The sequence below is a fragment of the Gymnogyps californianus genome, chromosome 12 (assembly GCF_018139145.2).
Source record: "Gymnogyps californianus isolate 813 chromosome 12, ASM1813914v2, whole genome shotgun sequence".
NCBI lineage: Eukaryota > Metazoa > Chordata > Aves > Accipitriformes > Cathartidae > Gymnogyps > Gymnogyps californianus.
The window spans coordinates 22267988-22292059 of NC_059482.1; the positions used below are offsets into that span (position 1 = coordinate 22267988).

Genomic DNA, 24072 nt, shown 5'->3' on the forward strand with positions numbered 1-24072 from the left:
GGTGCAGGTCTCTCTCCTTTTCAGCAGGCAGCTGGGGAAGAGGCATGGCAGAAGACTCGCAGCCAGCATCTCATCGACATGCAGCGTGTGGGATCTCTGGCAGCCGCCCCTGCCGAGGTGCTGCTGCCGCTGCCAGAGGCCGACTCCAGCTCGGTCTGAACTTGCGTTAGGAAATAGGAACTTGAACTTTTGGAGAGCCTGGGGCTTGCTCAGCAGTGGGTCCACTTACTAGTCACCATGCTACTGGGACAGCTCTTCTGGCAGGGGGTTTGTGAAACCACGGGATTAGTCCATTCTTAACTGAGAAGCCTGACATGTGAATAGTCCTACTAAAAACTCCCAAACCCCCTTGGCTGAGGCTCGGTGACCGGCCCAGCAGCTGGAGGAGGACAGACTCGCGTAAGGTGCTGGTACGCCGTGGGATGCATTGAGTCAGGGTTTATAAATCCGGTCCAATTTTTGGAAAATATGTTCTGTTCTGTCTGCTTGGATGCTAAAAGATTCGGAAGAGTTTAGTTCCTGCAGTTTGTGGCTGGCCTTCCCTGTAAAAATTAATTCCAAGTGTTATATAAACATGGCCCTTATTCCAGTTGCAACATAATGTTGTGCTGACTCTTGTGCTGTGGAGGTGGGGGGGCAACCCCCTCATCGAGCAGGACAAAATGCTCTGGCCAAGCAGCTCATGGGAGCTTGCTCAGAGCTGTTGAGGGAGAGGCTGCAAGGCACAGCGTGCAGCTTGCGTGGCTCCGGTCTAAATGCGATGCAGCTCCAACCTCCTGGCGGTGAATGGTACAGCAAAGTCTATTTTTTGTGTCCCTGGGTGACTGGATAGCAAGGCAACTTCTTGCAGCCTCAAAAGTAAGAGGGGAGTTGCAGGTCGTGATGACACCAAAAGGAACTGATGGTTTTGGAATAGCAGAATTGGAGTTGAGGAAACAAGCTGAAAGCTTTGGAAGCTTCCCTGCTGAAGGAAGATGTGGTAGGATATGCAATAGCTGCTTCCTCTCCAAGGTCCTGTATAGCTGCAAAATAACATCACATGCCTTTTTGGGCAGGCTTCGTTTTCATTAGAGCTCTGCACAATTAGAGAACTGAAAGTAGGAGGTATATGAATGCAGCTACTGCAGTCCCCTGTGCCTTCCCTTGCAGTCTGATTTTACGGGTGCAATATTCTTACCAGGACCCTTTCTCTCATATTTGTTGAGCAACTGCTGAATTTTGCTCCATGCTTTCTCTAGCCTCTGCTAAAAGCAAACTAGTAAAGCCCTGATCTGACAGCGGAACTTAATTTCCACTCGAACTCCAAAGGTCATCATCCAGGAGCTTTCAAAAGAGGGACTGAAACTCATTAAGACGTAATTCCGGTAGATTTCCCCTCTGTAACTATATCTTAGCTTTCAAAAATCAAGCAATTGCAAAACAGATGGGTGAGAACTCTTTGCATGCAGGGTGCTGCCTGTGAGCTGGGCTTTTTGCAGGGTTTAGGACGTGATTACCGTCAATAACAATCGTATGCAGGCTGCATGGAGGTGAGGGGCATTCTGAGTTTTGGCGTGATCCACTGTTTGACTTTGTGGCAGGGTTCATGTTAAAAACTCCATTGTCTGAGTTATCCAGACAATGTTTTCCCACCTCGAAAGTGTGAGCATAAGTTCATAATGTTTTGGTAGAATAAAACACAGCTGTTTAGCTGCAGCATAGTCTGGGGAGCAGAGATCTAGGTTAAGTTTCTACTTTGCTTCAGCCGTGATGCGTGTTGTTGGGCAAGTAGCTCTCTTTGCTGCATCCAGAATACCTTACTAAAAGTAAGAGTACCACCAAACTCCCTTGTAAATCATTGAGAAACAGGACAGAAACTGAGGGCTACTTAAGTCTCTGGCCTTTTTTCCCCTCTCTCTAATCACCATCTGTTTCCTGTGAGACTTAGCAGTGGTAACATCTTTATAACTGAAAAGTGCTGGGTCAAAAACATCTTTGCTAGACCCCCTTGGAAATACCCAGAAGAGTTAAAGTCAGCTTGAAAGCTGTTTGACCCTTCCACCCCTCGGGCTGAGGACAGTATCGCACAAGCGCGGTTTGGAGCCCGCTGCGGAGGATGCTCTCCGGCTCGTGCCTGTAGCTGGGTATAGTGTCAAAAGATGAAACTTCTCAAGCTGGGCTGAGTCCTTGCTCTGACCTCGGTGCCGTGGATGCTCGTGCCATAATGCTGAGGACTCGTACGGTTCAGTGGAAGGGAAAGGCAGCCTCAGCGCTCCTGCTTCAAAGAAACCAGGGAGAAATGTCTTTTTTTTTTGTTTTGTTTTCTCTGGACGATGTGTTCACATCTGGTTTGACTAAACTCTTCCAGCTACTCTCCTTTCCCCATAAAGGTCTTGAATCCCTGGGAGGGTGCTTGCCTGACTGGCCCTCTGAGGTGAAGCTGAAGGGAGATGAACATTATGTACCAGTGCAACTAGTGGAGCTTTGAGGAGTAGGATTATATGACGTTCCTCAGTTCTGGATTCAGTTTTTCCATAGAGACACTTCAATGCTTTTGGCTCAAATAGGGCTTTTATCTTGACAGAGCTCAGCATGTTGTGGTTGCTTGTTGGCCAGGACTGCAGCTTGGTTGGGCACCTGACCTGCAGCAAGGGTAACAGAGGAAACAAAGGTTTCTTCTGCTTGAAACTGGAGGAGGGGAAGGCTTCTGAGCATGTTCCTCCATCCTGGGCAGGGATTGCCTACCATACGGGACGGATTTAAACGGCCTTCCTCTTCACCAGCCCCTCTCTACCTCTGAATGCCTGACTTTTCTTTACCAGTGCAATTAGCTGGACTGACTTGATGATATAATACCTAGCTGCTTTATAATTTCACGGTTGCTGTTTGTGTCTTTTTGGCTTTGAAAGCTTTTCAGATGCCTCCACATCACTTGTATCTGAGGAAACTTGCTTGTGGGTGCAGATAGGTTCTTGGTACTGATTGCTTCAGAGAAGCCTGCAACCAGAGCCCTTTTGGCTAGAGGAAGTGCTTAAGTTGTTTCTTTTTTTTTTTCTAGATTTCTAGCAAATACTTCCTAGAAAATGAGTAACCTTCCACCTTGATCAAGCACAGCGGACAGCTGGCACAGGTGTGTGCTCACTTACACAGATAGTGTCACAGTTTCCTCTTTAAGATGGGGCAAGGCTGGTATGGTGAAACACTGATCTTTTCCTGTGTTTGGATTGTCCATGATAAAACTGAGCACAAATAGAAGTGTATGACTTAACACACATGGGTTTTGTCTAGGTGATCTTTGAGAGAAGAGAATGCCTAGAGAAGTGCTGAGCAACAGCTTTCTTGGGTACGCTCAAAAAATACCCAAACCCAACACAAACCCTGTAGAATGGAATTATTCTTTCTTTTTCAGACTTGAAACTGCACCTCCAGAGCACAGACTATGGGAACTTCCTGGCCAATGAAGCCTCCCCGCTCACTGTTTCCGTCATAGACGACAAGCTGAAGGAGAAGATGGTGGTGGAGTTTCGTCACATGAGGAACCACGCATATGAGCCCCTAGCAAGTTTTCTGGACTTCATCACGTGAGTACCAGCTGTTTGTGAACAGCATTTGAGACGTTGGTGTTCTTCCAGACTTGAGGGTGCTCAGACCAGCTTTCCACACTCCAGCCTTGTAGCTGCTGTGTTTTCTGCAGCTTCTTGAATGAAACTGTTTTGGTTGTATCTGGAGGTCTCAAACCAGCAGCACAGTATCACTACGTTGTTAAAGGTTTCTGCTCCCAGGGTGTGCGTGCTTCATTGGCACAGCTACTTAGCTGCCTTCCATTGCAGAATTGGTTCAATCTCTGTTAGAGCTGTCATTTACAGCCCTTGTGTTAAATGTTCCTGGGTTTTTTTTAGAATGTGATCCTGCTGCGAAACATATGGATGTGCCTGAGAGCAGTTGCCCACTAGTTCTGACCCACTGAGGCCGATCAGCCTTCATCAGGGCTGCTGTGATCCCACCATCCTACCCCAGGGGCTGCAGGCCTTCCTCTGACCCTGTCACAAATTGGTTCAGGGAGTTGAACTGGCCAAAAATTGAACAACTTTTCCCTTTTTGGGATTAATCTTTGACTGATTTGTTTTTCTCAGCCAGCTCAGTGGGATCACTAGGGGAAGGGAGGGCCTAGAATATGCAGCAGGGAAGGACAGGGCTGCAGCAGCCTCAGCATGTCTTTGTCAGTGCATGAAAAGACACAGGGTGCGTGCGATTCCACAGCAGGTTCAGCTGATGTGAAAAGCTTGAAATAGCACAGCGTTCTTGCAAGGTCTTCTCCTAGTGGTTTTGCACAACCCTCTGCTTCCCTGTGTGCAGCTCTTGTTTTAGTCGGTAATAAAATGAAATTGCTAGCCTCGGTGAATTACCAGTTGTGCTAGTTTGCATCTGAAACATGGAAGTAAAATTGCCTTTTTTCCTTTCCTTAGTCTACGTTCCTGTAAGCTCTAGTTTGGCTTGCAAACTGCATAGCCAGTGGCCTTCTCTAACCGGTAAGGAGATACCTCATGGACAAAAGTGAATTTCTAGTTCAGTAGAACATGACTTTAACTTTCATCTCTGAGAAGAAGATTGTACTCTGTTCTCGAGTAGGATAGTTAATACATCACCATTCATTTATTTGATACAGTGAGCTTGGGCTCATCGCAGGCACTCTGTCGAGTGGTGTTTAATCTTGCATTTTTGGCAGTTGTGTGTGCGCTATCTTGCTTACCACCTAGAGATTTTTGAATGATACAGGCTGATGTAGAAAGGCCTTTGTGGTTGATTCAAAGATTTTGAATTTTGGCCTATCTGTGGCATCTCCTGCATGTGCAAATGTTGATTAAAGACCTGTCTCTCTGCCACATTCCTTCCTGTTCTGTCCTTTCTATGTCTGAACAGTACCACTATCTCATTTTTCTAACCCAGTGGCTTATATCTATTTTCTGGGTCACTGTGCTAAAGCTGCCTGTCTTTTAAGCCTTTCCTATTTTCTAAGAAATAGTTTTTTCTTCTATGCCTGTCAGTAAAACTCATGGAGTTTTCATATTTGGCTCCAAATACGGAGCAAGACGTGGCAAGTCATCAGCAAGACATTACTAAGCCCCCATTTTGCAGTAGTGTTTACAATGGATGAAGCAGTTTCTAGCTCGTCATCTTAGTTGTGTGGAGCAATCTCTTCTCTCAAACTTGAGTTAACTTTCAAAACACCTCTTTGCCCATCTTGAATTTGCTGTAAAGACATCAGTACTGTTTGAGCCTGGCAGTATTAGGTAGTTTGTCCTTCACTGATGCTTCTCCTTTGCTGCCCTACAGGTTTATGGAAATGTCTAGTCTGTATGGAAGTATCATAGTGATCACTAACGGTCTCTTCTTTTAGCTTCTGTCATACCTGTTTAAAGGCAATAGTTTGGGTAGGACACATGAGTATCTTGCAGACTTTAAAACTTTGCTGTTCCCTAACAGTCTCACTTTGAAAACTGGTGTGTGGAGAAGATGAACTGAAAGGTCTCAGACCATGCCTGCCCTGATTACACACTGCGTGACTTGGTAGGAAGGCTGCAAATGGCTGTGGAAATCCAGTTTCCTGTTACACCAGTCCTGCTGACCTTTATCCAGCGTCTAACATCCAGCTTGAGTTGTGCAGAAGACCTTAAACATCTCATGTAATCTGATAGGCTGGTTCTTGCCAGCTGTTGGAAAGACTTAATTTTAAAGCTGGTGTTTTGCCCTCAACTTGATTTAACTTTGATCTTGTTCTGCTTCTGTCTCTCTGATTTTGATGAGTTCTCTATGGCAAAACACGATTCTGTGCAGATATCTGTATCTCCTGCCTACTGCGTAATCTCTTTTTGAATATATTGGTCCCATTCAGCACAGGATGTTTCTTCCTTGAGTTTTCTTCACTCTCATCTCTTCTTTTCCTTTTTATCCACAAGATTTGCTTTAATGCCACTGTCTGCAGTGCTGCCTAGAGGAAGGCAAAAGGTGAAGCAGGAGAAAAGCTGTTTTCCTACACAAAACGTCTCCACGCTCTTGCAGAGCCTTTTGTGTAAGGAGGCCAAGTGTTCAGTTGCATTTTGTTGTGGTTCTGCTGCACCACTGATGGAGGGGTCTTCTCTGGGTCTGCACTCATGATGCCAATGGAGTATTGATGAAATAGAGAAGGTGTTATCAGCTTCAGCTGGTCCAAGGTGGGAGTCACTATCAGTGTATTAGAAGCTCTGATAACTTCTGATGACGCTACAGACAAGTTAAAACAGAAGAATGAGGACAGTGAAACACAAGGAGTTTGGAGAGGGTGCTGGTTTTGCCCAGTGGGTCTTAATATCTTCTGTTGATAATCCTAATATATTTAGTGACAGGGCTAGTAGAAAAGAGGGTGGACTAGATATGACTTCTTGGGCTGCCCTTCAGGCTGTCTTTTGTTCCCTGAAATTGTCCTGTGGGTTGTAGTAGGTCTTGGTTTGGGGCAGGGGGCAGAAGTTTCAGAGATTCTGTCTGCTGACAGCGTGAAGCTTCCCATGCATGTCCCAAATAGTTGGAGAACAGCTCTATTCGGGGGCTGGCAGCGCATACTTGTGCCAGTAGCCTTCATCTAACCCAGGCTTGTATGTAGGCAGCATCACAGAAATGTTCGGCCAAAGGATGTTGGCGGTGCTGGGGATGTTGTGCCTGTGCACACAGAGGTACTGCGTCATCCTGCCTACCTGGGTGACACGGGAACAAGGCCGTGCCGCTTGATCTTCCACTCTGACTGGGCACACAGATAGGTGTAATGGGGTGATTTATCTTTGCCTTTTGAACATGACTATTTCCCACTCCTTTCTTTTAAGGTAGTTAATGAAACTTGAGCAGGAAGTGGTAAAGACAGCTCAGGGCAAGCGAGGCACCAGGTGGTCAGAAGAAGAAATTGTACTCAACTGCATGTGTCTATGTGCTAAAACTGTACAGGCTGAATTGAAAGAAAATGGTAGAAAGATACGGAAAGTTTGAGCAGGGCTGGCTTCTACAGGAGGAAAGCTTGAGTTCACTGGGACTCTCTGGAGAGAGAGGCATTGGGTTGTAAACAGATTTTTAAAAGCGGTGGGATTGTAGGAGGTGTGTCTGGCTTAAAAAGGAAGGAAATGTTTTGTAGCATGTCCAGTTCAGCTCTGAAACTCACTGCTGCCGGATGCCTTTGTATGTACTTATGTTTTTGGCCTTCTTAGAAATACTGGATAACCTCACACAAGACAGACCCATCAAGGCCCGTTAAACACTTGGGTACCATCTCACTGAGAGTGGCCAGGGTGTAGATGACTGGTGCCAGGAGGTAGATCAAATATTTAAAAAATAGTCAAGCTTTCTCCTTCGTGAATGTCCTGCTGGATCTCTAGGGTGGTTTTGAGTTGATCAACAGGTGACTGTTGTGCTTGGATTTGCAGGGTGCTTAGATCTTGACCCCAGGGCACATTGCTGAGAAGATCTGGGGAACGGTCTCATCTTAGGAGCTGCTGTAGTCCTTGTCCCCTCTCATTACTCCAGAGCCAACCTGCCAAAAGCCATGCCTTTCGTCCCTGCGTGGGATTGTGCTAAGTCATTTCTCTTGCCTCTTCTAAGTGGCCCGTGAACTAGGTGAGGCCACGGGAAGGAGAAGCAGCAACAGGGATGGTGTGGGGGCCTCTGGAGCACCAGGAGGATGTGTGTTCCTGGTGTGCTCTCCTTGCCCAGCTCCGGGGAGATGAGGCAGCGCTGCCGGGGACTTGCCGGAAGGTGGCACTCCAGCCCCATGGCTGCCTGTCCCCAGGTACGCACCGTGCCATAGGTAAGGATGGTCACCTATGGAGGTGGGCAGGAATTAACTTGTCTCCTGAGCTTAGGAGAAAGGACAGTGTTTAAAAGCATACGAACAAAACTGACCCAAGAACACAGCTAGCCAGCAACCCCAAAGCAAGGTCTTTGTTCCCCAAGTCACTTGCTGCCACTGATTTTTTTTTTTTCTTTTTTCTTTTTTCCCTGTTGTGCTCCTCTCCTGGCACCACACTGACTCTTTGCTGGCACCGATCCTTTCCAGGACCTCTCCTGTGGCAAGTATTGCATCGTTAGTACCAAAATATTGAGGAAGTTGGCTGATTTCCCTTTTGTTTTTTCAAGTGGTGGCTGTAGCTGGCGGCCCCTGCCACTGTGTATTGTGGCAAGGAAAAGCTCAACTTGTTGAGCCTGCCACGGTCTCTAAAACACCTGCTAGCTCCGCATCTTGCCAGGCAGCTCCTCGCTGGAAGACTGCTGGTGCTTCCCTGTGTCTTTCAGCCGACCATAGTAGGTTCTGACTGATAGGCACAAGTTGGCTGTTAACATCTCTGCTCCAGCACAAACAATTGACTGTTTGGCTGAGGGAGTGCAGTGATGTTCTGTAGGGCAGCAACAAACAGGTATTAAGTGTACTTGAAACAGCAAAACCCACTTCCTGAATTCAACAAGCACATATTGACTTGTGGGATGGAAGTAGGTTTTAGGTGGTTCTCAGTGATGTGCTGTCCTGCCTTTCTGTAAAGGCTTTGTTCTTTGTGTTAGCCTGGCACGGTGCCATGTCCTGTCTCCCCTTCCTTCCAGTGTTCCTGTATATGGTTTAGATAGGATTCTTTATTGTGGTGCTGCTCCTGACTGTAGCCTGCTGTAGCCTGATCGGATTGTCAGCTTTAGTATTTTTCCGGGGGGGAAGAGGGTTTTTTTTGCCCTTGCTTCAGCACAGTCTCTTCCCTGCTCTGGCAAGTCTGGTTTCACAGCAGCCTGACGTGAGAGCTCTGGTAGCTGTTGGGCCCCTTGAGCCCTTGCAGCAAGCTGATGGGCAGGGAAGGGTTCGATCTTGTGTTCAGGTCAGGGAGCTGCTGGTAACTGTGGGGAAACTGAGTCCGCTGTGGGAGTGAGGTCTGGGGGTGAGCTGCGTCTAAACACGTTTTCCAAATGGGTGATCAAGCTGGTTGTCAGAGGACAGGCTAGGTCATCTTTTGTCTTTACCTTACCAGTCTGCTAGGGCTGGGAACCGGGTTCTTTGTTGCCCTGAGGATGCAGCTGGGAACTTGGCTTTCAGTATGTTTTTGTGGTCACAAGATGTGTTTTTGATGAGGCTGCATGTACCTTTTTCCCCTTGCGCATGCCTTTTCTTAGCTGACACTTCCCTCTGTTACCTTCTCTCTGACCCAGTCTTGCTCTGCCTCTCCCCTGCACTGGACAGATCTAGTTTCTGCTGCATGACTTTGAGTTCAAACTTAATCTTGCAGCGGTGGTTTTTCTGGAGCCAAATTGTTTCAATTGCTACTTGAGCTGAAGAGCAGTAATCCTCTTCTCTGGAGTAGGAAGTTGCCTGTCTTTCTTCTAAATGTACTGGAGTGTGCATCTTGGCATAACTGCAGAGGTTACAAAATAAGACTGCATCCTTTTGAAGTCCTTTCTTGAAGAAGAAAAAACTCCAAATGCTTTACATTAGACACTTGCAGTTTATTTGGGCGAATGCAACAATCTGAAGGATCTTTCCTAATGCTGCTGTGGTTAAAACTGCGCTGTACTATTTTCAATTAGTTGTTGACTCCGTGGTGGCGGTGGGATTGGGAAGCAAAAATTACCGTAGTGACTGGGGATCCTGCAATAAAAGGTTTATGAGCCTTTTCTGGCAGAGACGGTTTTGGCAGCAAAGCACAGGTTTCTGACAAACAGCTTCCCTGTTTGCAGGGAGTGCAAAGTTGAACTGATAAGCCAAGTTCTTGGAGGGGTTATGCAATATTCAAAATAAGAGGGCATGTAACTAATGGTATGGAATGATCACAGACTTGCGTCCCCTGGATGGTGGCATCAGAACTGCTTCTGTTCTCCTGCATACCCAAAGGACACAGATCTCGTACCAGTTTCCCAGAACCAATGTCTATGAAAACGGACTGAGTTGCATGCCTAAGTGGTGGGCGTGGAAGTTATCTTTCAAAACGGTGTGACTGCGGGTGCCCTCATCGGAAAGGGAGTCTTTGAAAGGTGGATTTCACTGTGTATTATGTTGAGGGGATGCTTTTTTCCCCCCCAGCCTCTAGTGCCTGGAAAACACTTCATTTGGCCAGTGGATTTGAACTGGAACAGCATAACCCTCCTCCTCCTGACCAGCGCACTTCTTCTCTTGGAAGGTGTTAGCATGGTACCTAGCAAACAGTAAGCCATGGTAATGGTTGGAAGAGCTAGCAAAATGTTGTTGGTGGCAGTAAAGATGTAGCAAAAAGCAAGTGATGAGCTCCAGATGTAAGCCCGTGTTTCACCAAGAGAAATCTTTAATGAAACTCTGCAGCCCTGAGAAGGGGCTCTAGCATGCAAGCTGTGGGTGATTAGGGGAGAATGCATTGCCCCTGGATAACGTCCCCGTCCAAGCTGATGCTGTTTCATCCAGAGGCAGTGTGTGGACTTAGCTATCTCCTTGGGCTTTGTTTAAAGCTGAATCCCTCTGGTGATTCTGCAGCTCGCAGGAACAGTCCTTGCACTTCCCTCGTGTTCCTTCTCGCAATCTTTCCATCTATAGGCTGAACAACATGTCTGTTAGAGGCATGAAACAAGGAGGGAGGGAGTGTGTTAGGAGGTTATCAGTGCTCCTCTGATCAATTTATGTGTGGTTGCAACTTTTCCAGAAGGCAACCTGTGTGCAGTGCCTTCAGGTGGATGAATGTTCACTGAGCACTTCTGTTCCCGCATAACATGCTTCACTCCTTGATTGAAACAGTTCTCAAGGTCGTCTGGTGCTGGACTTTAGCAGCCTTCATTTTCCTTTTACCTTTCCATCAGTTTGCCTCACCCAATGCTCTAGACTGGGAAGTTCAGCCCAGAGAAGGCCTGGAGGCCAAGGGCACTGCTTCTGAAGGCTTCTTGGGGGCATTTTGGGTCCTAGTCCCCTCTCCCAGATCCATTCTGTATGCTAGTTTGAAGTCTGGTAAATACATACATAGAGCTTTGCATAAGTACCACAATATTTAGAGGCCGAGCTAAATCTTGTGTCTACCCCATAAGGTTTACTGTGTGGCAAGTGGGATGATGATTTTTCTTGTCTTCTGCTGGCAGCAGGTCTGTACGCACAGTAATGTTCTGAATGTTAGCTGGGTCCAGACCACGCATTCACTGAGAAGCGGGTAAAGGCTTTTAGGCCATTAAACTCATTCAGCTTTCTTAGCTACTAGAGGCGGTTTTGGGGGTGAGATTACACAGTGCAGCCTTTTGTCTTATTTTATATCCTTGAAATCGTTTTTTGGGTTTTTTTTAGTGCCTTACATGTAAGGAAGGTAAGAAAACAGCTTATGCAAGTTTGGCTTTTGCAGCTGGTCTGTGTGAAAGCAGCATGATTAGATGTTTCTGGTCAATATTTAAAATGTAATTAGTGCTGAAGTCTGCTCAGCACAGTGCAGAGTGCCAGGACTCAGCCTTGCGTATCAGCCTAGTGTTTCTCAAGCTTTGAGGCATCAATTTTAGGCAACCACAGATTCTTGCACGAGGCTGCGAGGTGCTCAAAACATTCCCTGGTGTTTCAAGGGGTTTGTACGCATCTAGAACACAACATCATATTCATAAAGCCTCAAAATTAAAAGTACTTCATCTGGCTTTTTTCTTGTTAGCTTTCAATGCAGCCAACACTGTGTGACTGCTTATAAGTTACCGGATGATACCACTGGAAAACTGAGATCAGTATCCCAAGAGACCTAGACTCACTAGAAGATGGTAAAAATCATGTGGAGATGCAGCTAAATATAGATTAATGCTGAGAACATTCCTGGATACTTGGATTTGAAAGGCTGCCACAGCCTCTGTAGTACTGCGAAGTTATAACTCTTTGTTGTGAAATGGTCTCGTTGATCTAAGTTTAGCAGGGCACCCACTTATTGGCTGAGTGCCCTTGGTTTGTGGTGGCAACCATGAAATTCTCGGCTTTCTCTTTGGCAGGTTCACGAACCTACCGCTTAGGTGTGGTTTTTATTGGTGTGACTCTAGGAAAGAGAGTGTGCAAAGACAGGAAGAGATCCACACACTTTGAGCGGAGACCATCACGTGCTGCAGCTACTCTTGCTGTTCCCTGGACTGCCTGAGCGTCAGCTGCAGACGAGGGGTAAAACTGCTCCTGGCCAGAAGCTGGTGGTCTGACTTGTTCTAGTCTGAGCTGAAAAACAGATTTAAGGATTTGACTCCGTTCATCCACTGTGTATTACTCGAACAAGGCTCAGTGAGGCACTGAGGTCTTCCTGATGTGCAGCATCCCTCTCCTTTCCAGTTCAGGACAGCTGTACAGTTATTTACTAATGATCTTAAAACGACACTCCAGATACAAGCATCTCAGCTGTTGGCACTGTTCTTAGTGTCAGCTACTGCTCTTTTGTGCTTTGAAGTCTGTGCGTTGCTTTCCCCCATGAGTGCTTACATTTGGAGCTTGAGAGAGGTGTGACAAGTGGCTCTGCGTACCAGCACCTTTGCTCAGGTCTCGAACCCAGTGGGATATAGAGACGGGTCTGTGTACTTATGCACGAACCCAAGGAAGCAGCGGTACAACCAGCCTGAAACTTTCTCCTTAGGTTACTTCCCCCACCAGCCCCTGGGTACATGAACTGGATGAGCTGTAAGAGGGAAGCACTAGATGTGAAAGTGACTATAGTCAAAACAACTTCATCATCATTTAAAGCTGTCTCTAGAATTCATGCCAAGTTCAGAGCACTGCTCTGATTCCACTGGAGATTTCCCTTTTTCATCCCAAAATAAACACATGCTTCTACAGTAATCTGAGTAACTGCCCAATGCAGTCACATAGGGACTTTTGCCTTGCTAGCATTAGTCTGCATTAAAGTCTAATGCTGGTTTTGGAAAGCATTGAAGTTGCCTGAGCGATGCAATACCGTAACCCATCCCGGCAAAACCCCCGAGCTGCAGCCCGGTTCTTTGCTGCTATGCACTTCTGCATCAGCCCGCTGCTCTCTGTGTTTGCCGTTGACACGGAGGGCTGTCCTCATGACCCCTTGCAGAGCAGCTGTTAAGCTACAGTTTGGCAGTTTTCAGAGGATTCCTGAGAAACGCAGGTCATGCAATGTTCCGTCATTAGTCATGCTTTGCGACCATTTGCAGTATTGTTTATGGTTTCTTTAGTATCCTGGAGCAGAGAGCAATAAAAAACCAACCTATCTGCTGTAGGACAATGATTCTTTATGATTAGATTAGTAAGTGGGGGAGGGAGAAGCCCTAACTGTCTTGGGGGCTATGCCCGAGTGCCTTCAGGCCAAGTTGTAAATGCCCCATGTGATGAGCTTTCATGCATTTTATGTGTTCCCCTGCTAAAAAGCCTTTCCCAATATTCAGCGGACCATTGCAATCTTTCTTGCATGTCTCATTTATCTGTGGTTGTGCTTAAGTAACTCCAAAAGGAGGAAGACATACGTTGTCAAGGTACGGTACACAGCTTTTTGCATGTGTGCTCTCCTCCTTGATTCTGCTTGATAGCTATCCACGGATGACTATCCCAGAAGTTAGCTTCTGGGGCCTGGCTCTCCTGTGTTTTCTCGGAGAGGTCTCTGCTGTGCCTGTCTGAGACCATACCTCCCAAAACCAGCAGTGAGAATGATCTCTCTGATGTGCTGGTGCTGGAAGGAACGTTTCCCCCCCGACACACACCTTTTGGCTTCTCTAGGCATATCCTAGCCTGGCTTTGTTCTCTTTATGTGAGTGTCACCCAGTGCATATTGTGCTGAACCGGGTGTCGCTGGAGGAGCAAAGATGCTGGCCCCGGTTGTCTCGAACTTCACGAAGCCATAAGCCAACATCTCTCTCCTGCTGTGGATGATTTTTCTGTGCTTGCTGACTCTTTCCTGTCCTTTAATAAGAAATTCTACTCTTCTGTGAGACATTACTGGCGGTTCTCAGTATCAACTAAAATCGTACTTCTGTGAATGTGAATTTCTGGAATATACCACACCTCAGTTCAGTGGGTGACAGGAAGAGCGAGGCAGGGCGTAACTGTGCATGTGAAAATCTGACTGAACATCCACTCTTTTTGTGTCCATCTCCCGGCGTGGGCAGATAGCAGCTCAGAGCAGGAGTGTAAAACACATTCTGGCCCGAGAGGGTTCTGCTACAGTCTTTGTGGAGGCGAGGTTAGGGGCTTGAGATAAGGTGCCATTTTACCACTTAATTAAAGCCCTGCCACCCTGTGTCACTGGCTGTAGCTTACGTGGAGCCTCCATGTAGTGCTTTCTCCTCTGAACTCCTACTGAGTGCTCCCAGTGAGCTAGTGCAGACGCTCGTCCTCACCAAGGAGCTTGTCGGTCCTTCTGCCTGTCTCCAGTCTCCCACCAGACCATCCTATGTCCTAATCTCTTTTCCATGCCCAGCGGGCTGTGGTAAGACTTCATGGTGTTGCAAGGGACCAACTACTCCTGTTTTCTGACGTGTCGCATAGTCTGGTCCTCTTATTAGCTGCACTGAGAGGTAGTGAAGGTTAAGATGCTCTTGGAGGGGTCTGAGCATGAAACCATGAAAGCTGAAACATTTGAAGCTGCTCAGAACCTAATAGGAGATGAGGAGGATGATGACAAAAGCTGCTCTATTAAACAAATAGTTGGAGGTTCCTAGGAAAACTGCTGCCACCGTAATAAACCTAATCCTTTGGGCCTGGGAGGAAATGCCAGCATAGCCAGGACTTCTGCTATGGTCTTAGTACAGCTGTGCTAATGGAGGCAGATGCGTTCGTGTCGGGACCTGGCACAGGAAAACAAGTGTTGCCCCTTCCACAGATGAGAAGAGGCTTTTCCAGCTGCCCTGACACTAGAAGACTTGCCTCGTAGTCATGATTGACTAAGCCGTGACTGTTTGCACTGGGATGAAGCAGGGACTGAATGTGAATAAGTGCGGTCTGGGCTTGCTTGAAGGAAATGGGAACTATCAGGAAGGATTAGGTAGTGGTGCTAGTGTCTGCCTGGCCTTGGCAGGCACAAGAAGACCTTTGTCCTGCTGCAGCTCTCTTGTTATTGTAAAGGTTTGAAATGCTGTCTCAGTGGAAATTTGAATGAGAAGTTTCCCCTCTATCTTGCACATGGTAACTCCTCCTCCTGCAGGGATGAATCCTTCTCTGACAGCAAGATTTAAGTAGTTTTGATAGGTAAAGTACTCTTTCAAATGGTTGGTGCTGGGCCTTGGCATTTGGTGTATAGACTGCATTTCCCCAGACTTCCCTGAAGGATGAGGAAACAAGCTAGTTAAGGGCTATAAATGAAATGGGGAGAGCCATGCTTTGCACTCTGGCAGTGGAAGCCACTGAGTTGTCTTTCCTGGGACCATCAGTCTGAAAGCAGGAGCTTCTCACACGTGAAGAGGGTCAGACTTGGGCTGCTCTCCCCAAACCTGGCTGTGGCTTTTGTGCTGAGCTGGACTGGGAGGGCTTGGATGAGCTCGGTGTGACTCCAGCAAGCCAGGAGCTAAGCTGCTCTGAAGACCTGCGAACAGAAAGGGCTCCAGGCATTTTTCCCTCAGTTCCTCTTCTATGGTTGACTTTAGTCAGGCTCCTTGCAAGTTGCAAATATCTTGTAGAGAGCAAGATCTGTGGTGAGCTGGGAACAGGAAAGAGGTGTGCTAGCATACTGGGCAATGACCATATTTCCTTGCCTGTTCCTTCACTGTAGGCTGAGTTGAAGAAACAAATTTTGTCTGGTCCTATGTTGTTGCCTTGCTTTGGTGAGACCAGTCCTGCATGTGGTCTTTCCTGAAAGCTACTGTGTTGCACTAAGCAAACTTCCATGTTTGAGGGCAGATGGCGGAGCTGGGAAATGATCCTGTGCCTTGGTCTGGCACACCTCACGGAGATGCATCTGTGTTAGGGTGCAGATGCTTGTATTTACCAGGAACCAGCTGCTTACTGCAAGGGACTTGCCCTCAGTTCTCATAAACAGGCCCTTCTTGCTGTCCTGGAGATTGTATCATCTCCATGGTGAGAGCTGCACAAACAGAAGGGAGGATAATGACCTTGCGGATTAAAGGGCAAAAGGAGGTTTCCTAGTACATGAAGCTTGCGCTGATTGCCATGGTTCTAGATTGAACATCCCTGGAAAGGTAGGCTGCAAACACAGAAAGGCTCTCTGCAAAAATAGTAGGGCCAGGAGATGTGTTACCCAGTCCTGCAGTGTGGAGAGAAAAAAGCAGCACCTGTTTGAGGAACTAAGGCGTGGATTTGTTCATGGATGTTACCTTTGAGCATATTTGAGGTGCAGTAAGCGCATCTAATAAAAACTACTGAAATCTGCCTTTAACTGGCTCTGCTTACCTGCCTTTGATGTGGTTCAAAGGGAAACAGGGCTGTACTATGTCCTCCTTGTTAGCTCGGAAATATAAAGACCAGCAGCATGCCTGACAAATGTGTGCAGAACCTTGCTGTCCCTGCCCTTGCCCCAGTCCCAGTGTGCTGGCCTTAAGTTCCCTTTCTTCAGTACTCAGGTACATGTGGGAAGCCTGAACCTCAACAGAGCTCCAACTCCAGACATGCACAGCTCCTTCTGCCATTCTAGTTCAGGCCTGATCTCATTTGTTTTGGAGCAGCTCCTGCCAAGGAGCTTCTTCAGATCTTTTCCATCATCTAACTTTTTCAGAGTTAGAGCTCTAGCAGTGAGAGCAAGGGAGTGTAAAATCCCAAATATGCTGCTCTTCCAGCATCTGTGCCCCTTGCCTGTGCTGCTGAGGGACATTTGCAAAGGCATCTTCTGCTGACTGAAAAAAAAAGTCTCATCTCACTTGATGTTTTTCAGGTTGTCGGCTTGATTGGCTTACGGCTCAGCTAGTGGTGAAGGTGCCTAGAGCTCCGTTCCTGTTCTTGCTGGGGACACTTTTCCTCTCAGCTCCTTGTCTTTACCTGATGCCTTGATCCCTTGCTTGGACCTTCTACTTGGAGAAGGCCACCAGCCTTTCTTGTATTCCCAGCCTTCAGGCCCGCTGTGTCTCCCTTCTCTGGCTGGACTGGGAGAACTGGGAGGTGATCTTTCCCCTCCTCGGCACTGGTGGAGGCCTCATCTGGAGTGCTGTGCCCCGTTCTGGGCTCCTCAGTGCAACAGAAACATGGACATACTGGAGAGAAGGGCCACAAAGGGCTTGTGTTGGTGGAACATGTGCTGAGTGCCATGGTTCCAGATTGAATGTCCCATTACTGCAGTGCCAAAGACTGAATCCACTAATCCTGTATGACATAAGCGGAAAACTTGGTTAGGGACGTCATAACATGGGCTAAGGCAAAGAAGTTTGTAGCTTTTGATGGCAGAGGTGTGAAAAACCTTGTGTGTAGTTTCGTGAGGGTGTGAACGAAGGTTGTGCCAAAGGTGCCAGCCCTGTTGTTTTTGGATGTGAGCAGGGCTGCAGAAACGTGACCCTTTCTCTGTAGTCTTGGCAAGATGGAGCAGAGCTGCTGGCACTGAAGCTGAGCTTGAGTCAGGCTATCTGCAGATTTCCCTTTGCTGGTGTCCTACCATGTACGCTTTTGCGCATGCTCTCTACAGAGCATGGTGATGCGAGGAGAGCAGTGGGAATGCTGGAAGGACAAATGTTCCCAGCTACCTTGTGGGAGGATGTGGGAAAGCTGGAGCCAGGCTCCTCTTGGAGGTGTGTGGGTTAGGATGAGAGACAGTAGACAAGTGGCCATGAGGGAAATTCTGATTAGCCGTTAGGAAAAGACTTTTCATTGTGAGTGTAGTCAGACACTGAAGCAGAGCCCCAGGGAGGTTGTGAGATATACATCCTTGCCAATAATTCAAAGTTCAGCTGGACAAAGCCCTGAGCAGCTGGAGCTGGCCATACTTGGAGGAGGACAGTGGGCCAGAGACCTCCAGAAGTCCCTTCCAATCTAATACTCTTCAACGGTAGGTAGGAGATGCCCAGACGGTGTGGTTCAGCTGTAGCAAAAATGGGACTGTGCTTGACTCCCTTTTCCTAGGCTGGCATGATAAGGAGACATTAAGGTGGCACCTTACTAGTTCTTCGTGGGGAGGGTGCATCTTTCTGGAGATGTTCACGGGCACTGAAGATGTGCGCCCACCTGGTGCCAGGTGCTGGTTTTTGTATTATTGGTATTGTGACAGGCTTCCTCTTGCATTCCTCCAGGTACAGCTACATGATTGACAACGTCATTCTGCTGATCACTGGGACTCTGCACCAGCGTTCAATCTCTGAACTGGTGCCCAAGTGCCATCCTCTGGGAAGTTTTGAGCAGATGGAAGCTGTGAACATTGCTCAGACGCCTGCAGAGCTCTACAATGCAATCCTGGTGGACACTCCCTTGGGTGAGTGGAGCCTTTCAAAATACCTCTCAGCTGTGTGTGGAGCAGATGTCCCTTTCTCCCCAAGTCTAACTAGGTCCAACTAAGCCTAAGTTGTGCTCCAGGAACACAAAGCGGTGGGTAATGCACAGCTATGGCTGTACTGCCTGTGGTGACTAGGCTTGAGTTCAGGTTTATGCCTGTCCTATGCCAGTTTTTCCTCTGGAGGACCGGCTAGCTCTCTGTACCCTTCAACAAATGTCCAGATCAGCACACTGGTAGTACAGACTGGGGAGTTTGGTTTGTGTGAGCCAGGCCTTGAGCTGTCATGGCAGTGCAGGTGTAGTTAGATCTGATCTGCTAGATATGTCCATTTGCCAGCTCTTCTGGGAATCGTCACCTGAAATTAGGGAGGAAGGAGAAAGTTTGAGAGGTCTTAGACAATGCGGTCTTTTTAATAATTATCATGGCACACATGGCACGTGCTTCCTTAGTGAAGGGCTATTGGGTCCTCTGCTGGAATCAGTCACTTAATTTCCAGCACTTTCAGTTGGACCATTGGGCAATTTCTTGTAGGCAATTTTTGTAGATAATTCGAGAGATCTGCACATGCCCAGTCTTCTTCTGAGACTGATAGAATTAGCTCTAGATCAAGGAAAGCTCTTTATATAAAAAAAAAACCCCAAAACCCTAAACAACAACAGCAAAAAAAAAAAGAAATCTCCAAAAGCCCTTTTAAGCTCATTGTATAGCAGGATTCTGCACTGAGGTATACTGTCTCAGGGCTACAGGCCTTGACCAGGAGGTACATAACGTTAAAACTAAGTGTCTTATGAACAGCTAGTCGGACAGATATGTTCTTTAAAGATAAAAGGTGTAGGAAGTGGTTCTGGAGGAAATTATGGAAGTCTTTTTGCAGTAGTAGGAGAGGTAGTCACAGGAGACTTGCTAGTTTAGCCTCTGTGGGCAAAAACATAATGAGGTACGCCTGAGTCAGTGATTAATCATTCTTTTGGGGTTGCTAGAAAGAACAAAACACTCTAAATCATCATATTGTCTTTGATAGAAGTAGTTGTTTTTGGAACCGAAAGTGCTTTTGCAAATGCTCTGTGTAATAATGGGGCAAGTGAAGTAGTTGTCATGGAAAAATGACTTGCCAGATAGAGCCAAGCAAAGGAGGGAAAACATGCCTCAGGAGATCTGAGTTGCAAGGTAGGGCAACAACGCAGCAGGAGAACCAAGGCTCTGCCTGCAACTGAGTTGAGCCCGCTGTAGGGATGATGTGTGGGAAGAAAATCCTCCTCATGAGTAAGCGGGAACCTTTCCATTTTGGGAATAAGATAGAATAGAGTATTTCAAAGATACTAGCTCTCGGAGACCTTAAAGCTTCCAGCTGTGTATGGAGTGAAAATGCCCCATTACACTGGGGAGGTGGTTCTGGAGAACGTGGCTGGCAGTTGAGGGTCTTTGCCTCTTGCGTTCATGTACTTGTACATGAGTCAGTTTTGCCTGCTTCTGCCCTGGCTAGGCTGATTTCTTCAGACCTTTGCCCTGGCCATGCCCTTGAGGCTGTGTACCATCTCATGTGGCATTTCTTTAGCAGGAGAACATGGGGAGTAGCTGTGTTGCCTAAACAAGCAGGCATGCAGGCTCCAGTTGTTTAACTTGCACGCTTTCCAGTGACCACACGCAAAGAAACAGCAGCTCTATCTCCTAAAAGTACTTGAGTAGCTACGTGGCTTGGTAGGAATGCTTAACCCCAAATGGCTTTCATAGGTTAGCAGGGCAAAATAAGACTTGCTGTTAGCCTAATTTGGGATATTGGAGGGCCAAGAACTGAAATAGCTGTGTTCTCATTCCTCTGCTACTCTGAAGTAGCCACTGCTTAGCTATCTAGGCTAGCCAGTGAGTCCTGAAGTGAAAACCAGTCCTGGCACACTCCGTTTTCATTTTTGCCAACCGTAGGGAGCAGTGCTCCTCCAGCTACGTGGCATTGGTCTCTGATGCTGTTGCAAAGAAACCTCTGGGTGGGTTAACCCCTGTTCGGAACTCTCTAGACCCACAGCGTGGCTGCTGTCCATGCCAGGGAGCTCCTGCTGTAAAAGTGGTGCACGCCAAAGGTGTGAGCCTGCATCGTACCTGGTTTGTCATACAAAGCAGAGCACTGGTCAGTTCTCGGCGTGAGTGCACTGTCCTTTACCCGCAGCTGGACTGTGTAAGCTGAGAAAGATCATATTTCTCTATGTAGCAAATTCAGCAAAGTTGGTTGCTGAGTGAGAGTTGAAGAAGTCATAAAAGTCCTGTCAATGGGTTTTATTGTGCTGTTGCTAACAAGCGAGTGCTACAACAGCCTTCTGTTACACTAGATGTACAAGACTCATCTTTATCTGCAGCTTGCAGTACCCTGTGTTAGGTCTGAAATCTGTGTTCTTTAGGTGGCAACAACTTCTCAAACTCCCTCCCAGAGATACTCTGGCAAAGTACGTAGGGCTGAGCATCCTACCAAAAAACACTAGTTCATCCTGTCTCCTGTTGCTTACCTCCAGCTGGAGAAATAAAAGTCCTCAGAAGAAGTGGAAAATGGGACTGATAGACCTGACCAGGGGAAACAGCTCCTGACTCCAACCATGGAATGTCAGGGGCTGTAGGAGCTGTGGCATCTCCGTGCCTCCTTGATCCATCTGAGATATTGGAGAAGGAGGGAGAAGCACCAGCTTCCTCAGAACTCGCTGGCTGCTGTCTCGCAGATGCTTAAGCACTGCTGCTGTGCTGTAGCAGGCCATTCAGAAGATGTCTTATCACCTCTGAGTGCCTCCATCTGGGAACAGTTTGGGTTTTGCTTATTTCTAAATACAGGCTGCTCTGGCACTGATGCTGGGGGCTAGAGCTGAGAATTTCTGCTGAGAATAGGCTGTTAACCAAACCATAGGACTAAGGGATGAAGAAAGATTTTCATGTGAGAGCCCCAAAAATGATTGTGGCCTGGGGAACCATGGTGGAGCCTGAGGTTTTGAGTCATGGCAATTTGGTGACTGCTGAAGACAAGGGCCAGGCCTAGGAGGGGACAAGCTCAACATAGGGTGTGCTTCTGCCTGGTATTGTTGAGGACTCTGGAAAGTGCTGGGCTTGGGTCTGGTTAGGGCAATGCTAACTCTGTCTGTGGCTCTGTTTCAGCTGCTTTCTTCCAAGACTGCATATCTGAACAGGACCTGGATGAAATGAACATTGAAATAATTCGAAACACGCTGTATAAGGTAAATGAATCTCTGGGAAGGGAAAGAGATGTTAACTTCCCTGTTTATTCCTAGTGTGACTACAGCTCTGTCTTGAGTCAGGAGCTCCAACCTAGGCTGGCTTTCTTCAACCAAAGATGAGAGGGTATTTTCCTCTTGGAGTAGACTTAAAAATAATTTTGCTTTCTCTCTCTTTTTCTTCCCTGGAGTGGTGATAGAGTAAATATGACCAAGAACTAGTTGCATCCATTGGAAAGTAAAGATAGTGCTCTTGGAGGGGCCTGACATTGGATCACCCAGCTCTGCAGAGTCAGGGCACCAGAGCTAGGCAGAGTGGGGTTTTTTTGGAGCTGTCAGGCTTTGAAGAGTCTGTGCAAGAGATTTTGCAGAGGTTATTATGCCTTTGAATAAATTTCCTCGGGCCCCAGGCAGGCAGGAGAAGGCTGCTCCTTAACCACACGAGTTTAGACGTGTAGTTAACTGCATTCAGAGGGCTAAAGTGGCGAGATCTTAAACTTGGTTGAAGGATTTCCACGGGCTTGGCTCTCTGTCTTGAGCTGTTTCAGAAGAGCCTCCAAACAGTCTGCTCAAGCCTTCAGTGGCTGTGGTTGGGGTTAGATGCTCTTGGTAGAGCAGTGTAAAAGGTGCAGCTGCGGTGGAGGAGTCCTGCAAGCTGGGGAGACTGTTGGCACAGGGATGTGGAGGGGCTAAGAAACTTCTTGTCCTGAGCCTGCACGGGGAGCTGTCATCTCCTTTGCAGGCCCCGTCTGGTTTTTGCTGGCAGTATCAAAGCATGTGTTTATGTGCAGGCTGTGGCTATCGCTCCATCTCGACTCTCTGGATTAAGGGTGGGATGCAGATTGTATCTGCCAACCTTGTTTTGGCTGGTCACAGCCAGCCTGCAGTCAGCATGACCTCTGCTTCCCAAGGAAGCCGTGGCCTGTTTGGAGAGGCAGAGAACAGGTCAGGCGTGAAGGGAAGAAGGCAAAGGGAGGGGAGATGGAGCTGCGTGTCAGCAGTCATGCCCAGCTGCGTGTGGCCTCTGGCGTGTACTGGTCTTTTGCTGTAACGGGAGGAGGTATGCCTGTATGCATAAATACCTGCACCCTTGCAGGGTGCAGACATCTGTGTTGAGACGAGGCAGGTGGGGGAAGGCAGGGAGCAGAATGAGCGCAGGGCAAACGGGTTGGGGGGTGGTGGGGGGTGTCTCCTTGGGTCCCAGCTGCCACGTCCTTTCCCATCTCCTTTTTGAGGCCTCATACTGCTTTGCATTCTGCTCTTCCTACCCCCAAATTGAGGCGTAGATGCCTGGTATCCCTTGGCGTGTGCTGGGACAGGTTCTTGCTAAAGAGCAGCCCCCAGGGAACGTAGGGGCTCCGTCAGTAACAAATCACGGGGATGCAAGCGTGGAAAAGGTAACTGCCGCTTACAGGCTTTCACTTGAAGCCACCTCTCTCCCCGGGGACTGGAAAATGTATAATACAATGCAAATGGTCTTCATAAGCAAATGAGGGAAATAAAATCAGGTCTGAAATCTGCACAGAGCTGCTCTGAGGAACACAGCAGGCGAGTGCCAGGGATAGATGCCTGCGTCCGGGAGGAGCTGGCATGGGAAGGGGAAGTGCTACCTCCCAGACCTACTGGAGGGTTTTTTGAAGGAATCTGCGAGCATGTAGACAGAAGGTTTGAGCAGGATTCATAGGAGGAAAGCAATTACAAAGGTTTCTTGTTAGCAATGACAAGTGAGAAGGTTCTCGAATGGAAATATGGCTAAGATGGGCAGCAGAAGTTAAAAGTAAGTGGTCAGCTCTTCGTGTAGAGGGCTGTCAGCAGCGGAGTGCTGCAACGGAGGCCTGCTGGCATTGTTATCTAGCTTCAATGCTTACTCCCTTTTTTCCACATCTTTAATGGATGTGTTGAAGTGAAGCTGGCTGACTGTTGGCCTTTGCTGGCGACCTTCTTGTAGGAACCAGCTGGAGGAGCTTTGTGACTCGACAATAAAATAGAGCAGGCAAATCAAGGTGGATAAATGTGGAGTGATGTATGGGAGAGGCAAGGAGGTAATCCTAACTCTGCTTGTGCAGTGAGGGTCTCCTTGTTCCTTTCTGCTACTAAATGAAATCTTGGGTTATGATTGACCTAAGCAAGTCTCTCTCTACAAGGTAATCCGTTCCTAACAGTAGAAAAAACTGCACAAATACCACTGTGCTGCTGCGTACATCTGTAGTGCGTTTGTCCTGAACACTGTCTCATTCCTCTCCTCTCTCATCTCTAAATATGAACAGCAAAACAGGAGAAGCTGCTAAGGAGGACATGTTTAAAGGTTTGGGTACAATGACTTCTGTATGGGAAACTACAAAAAAGGTTAGAATTCCTCACCTGGAAGAGGAGCAAATCTGAGCTGCGGTGGTAACCGCAGATAGCATTGGAAAAGTCAACGTGGATGGACAGGCCACAGGTCTCCCTTTAGGCTGGATGTGACAGACAAATGAGGCTAGCAGAAGGCAGAGGGTAAATGTGTGGGTTCATGAAAGTAAAAGTCCATTAAGGATTATTAAATGTGAAGACACCAC

At 47.5% G+C, this 24072-nt stretch overlaps 1 protein-coding gene across 1 annotated transcript in view; it reads left to right on the forward strand.

The window, feature by feature from the left end:
- The window catches only part of ATP6V0D1 (ATPase H+ transporting V0 subunit d1), a 36587-nt gene that overhangs the window by 7294 nt on the left and 5221 nt on the right, over positions 1-24072 (forward strand). Inside the window, exons 2-4 of the mRNA XM_050904196.1 lie at positions 3389-3560; positions 18112-18290; positions 21441-21520. Coding sequence (XP_050760153.1) covers positions 3389-3560; positions 18112-18290; positions 21441-21520 — 431 coding nt within the window. The remainder of the gene's footprint in view (positions 1-3388; positions 3561-18111; positions 18291-21440; positions 21521-24072) is intronic.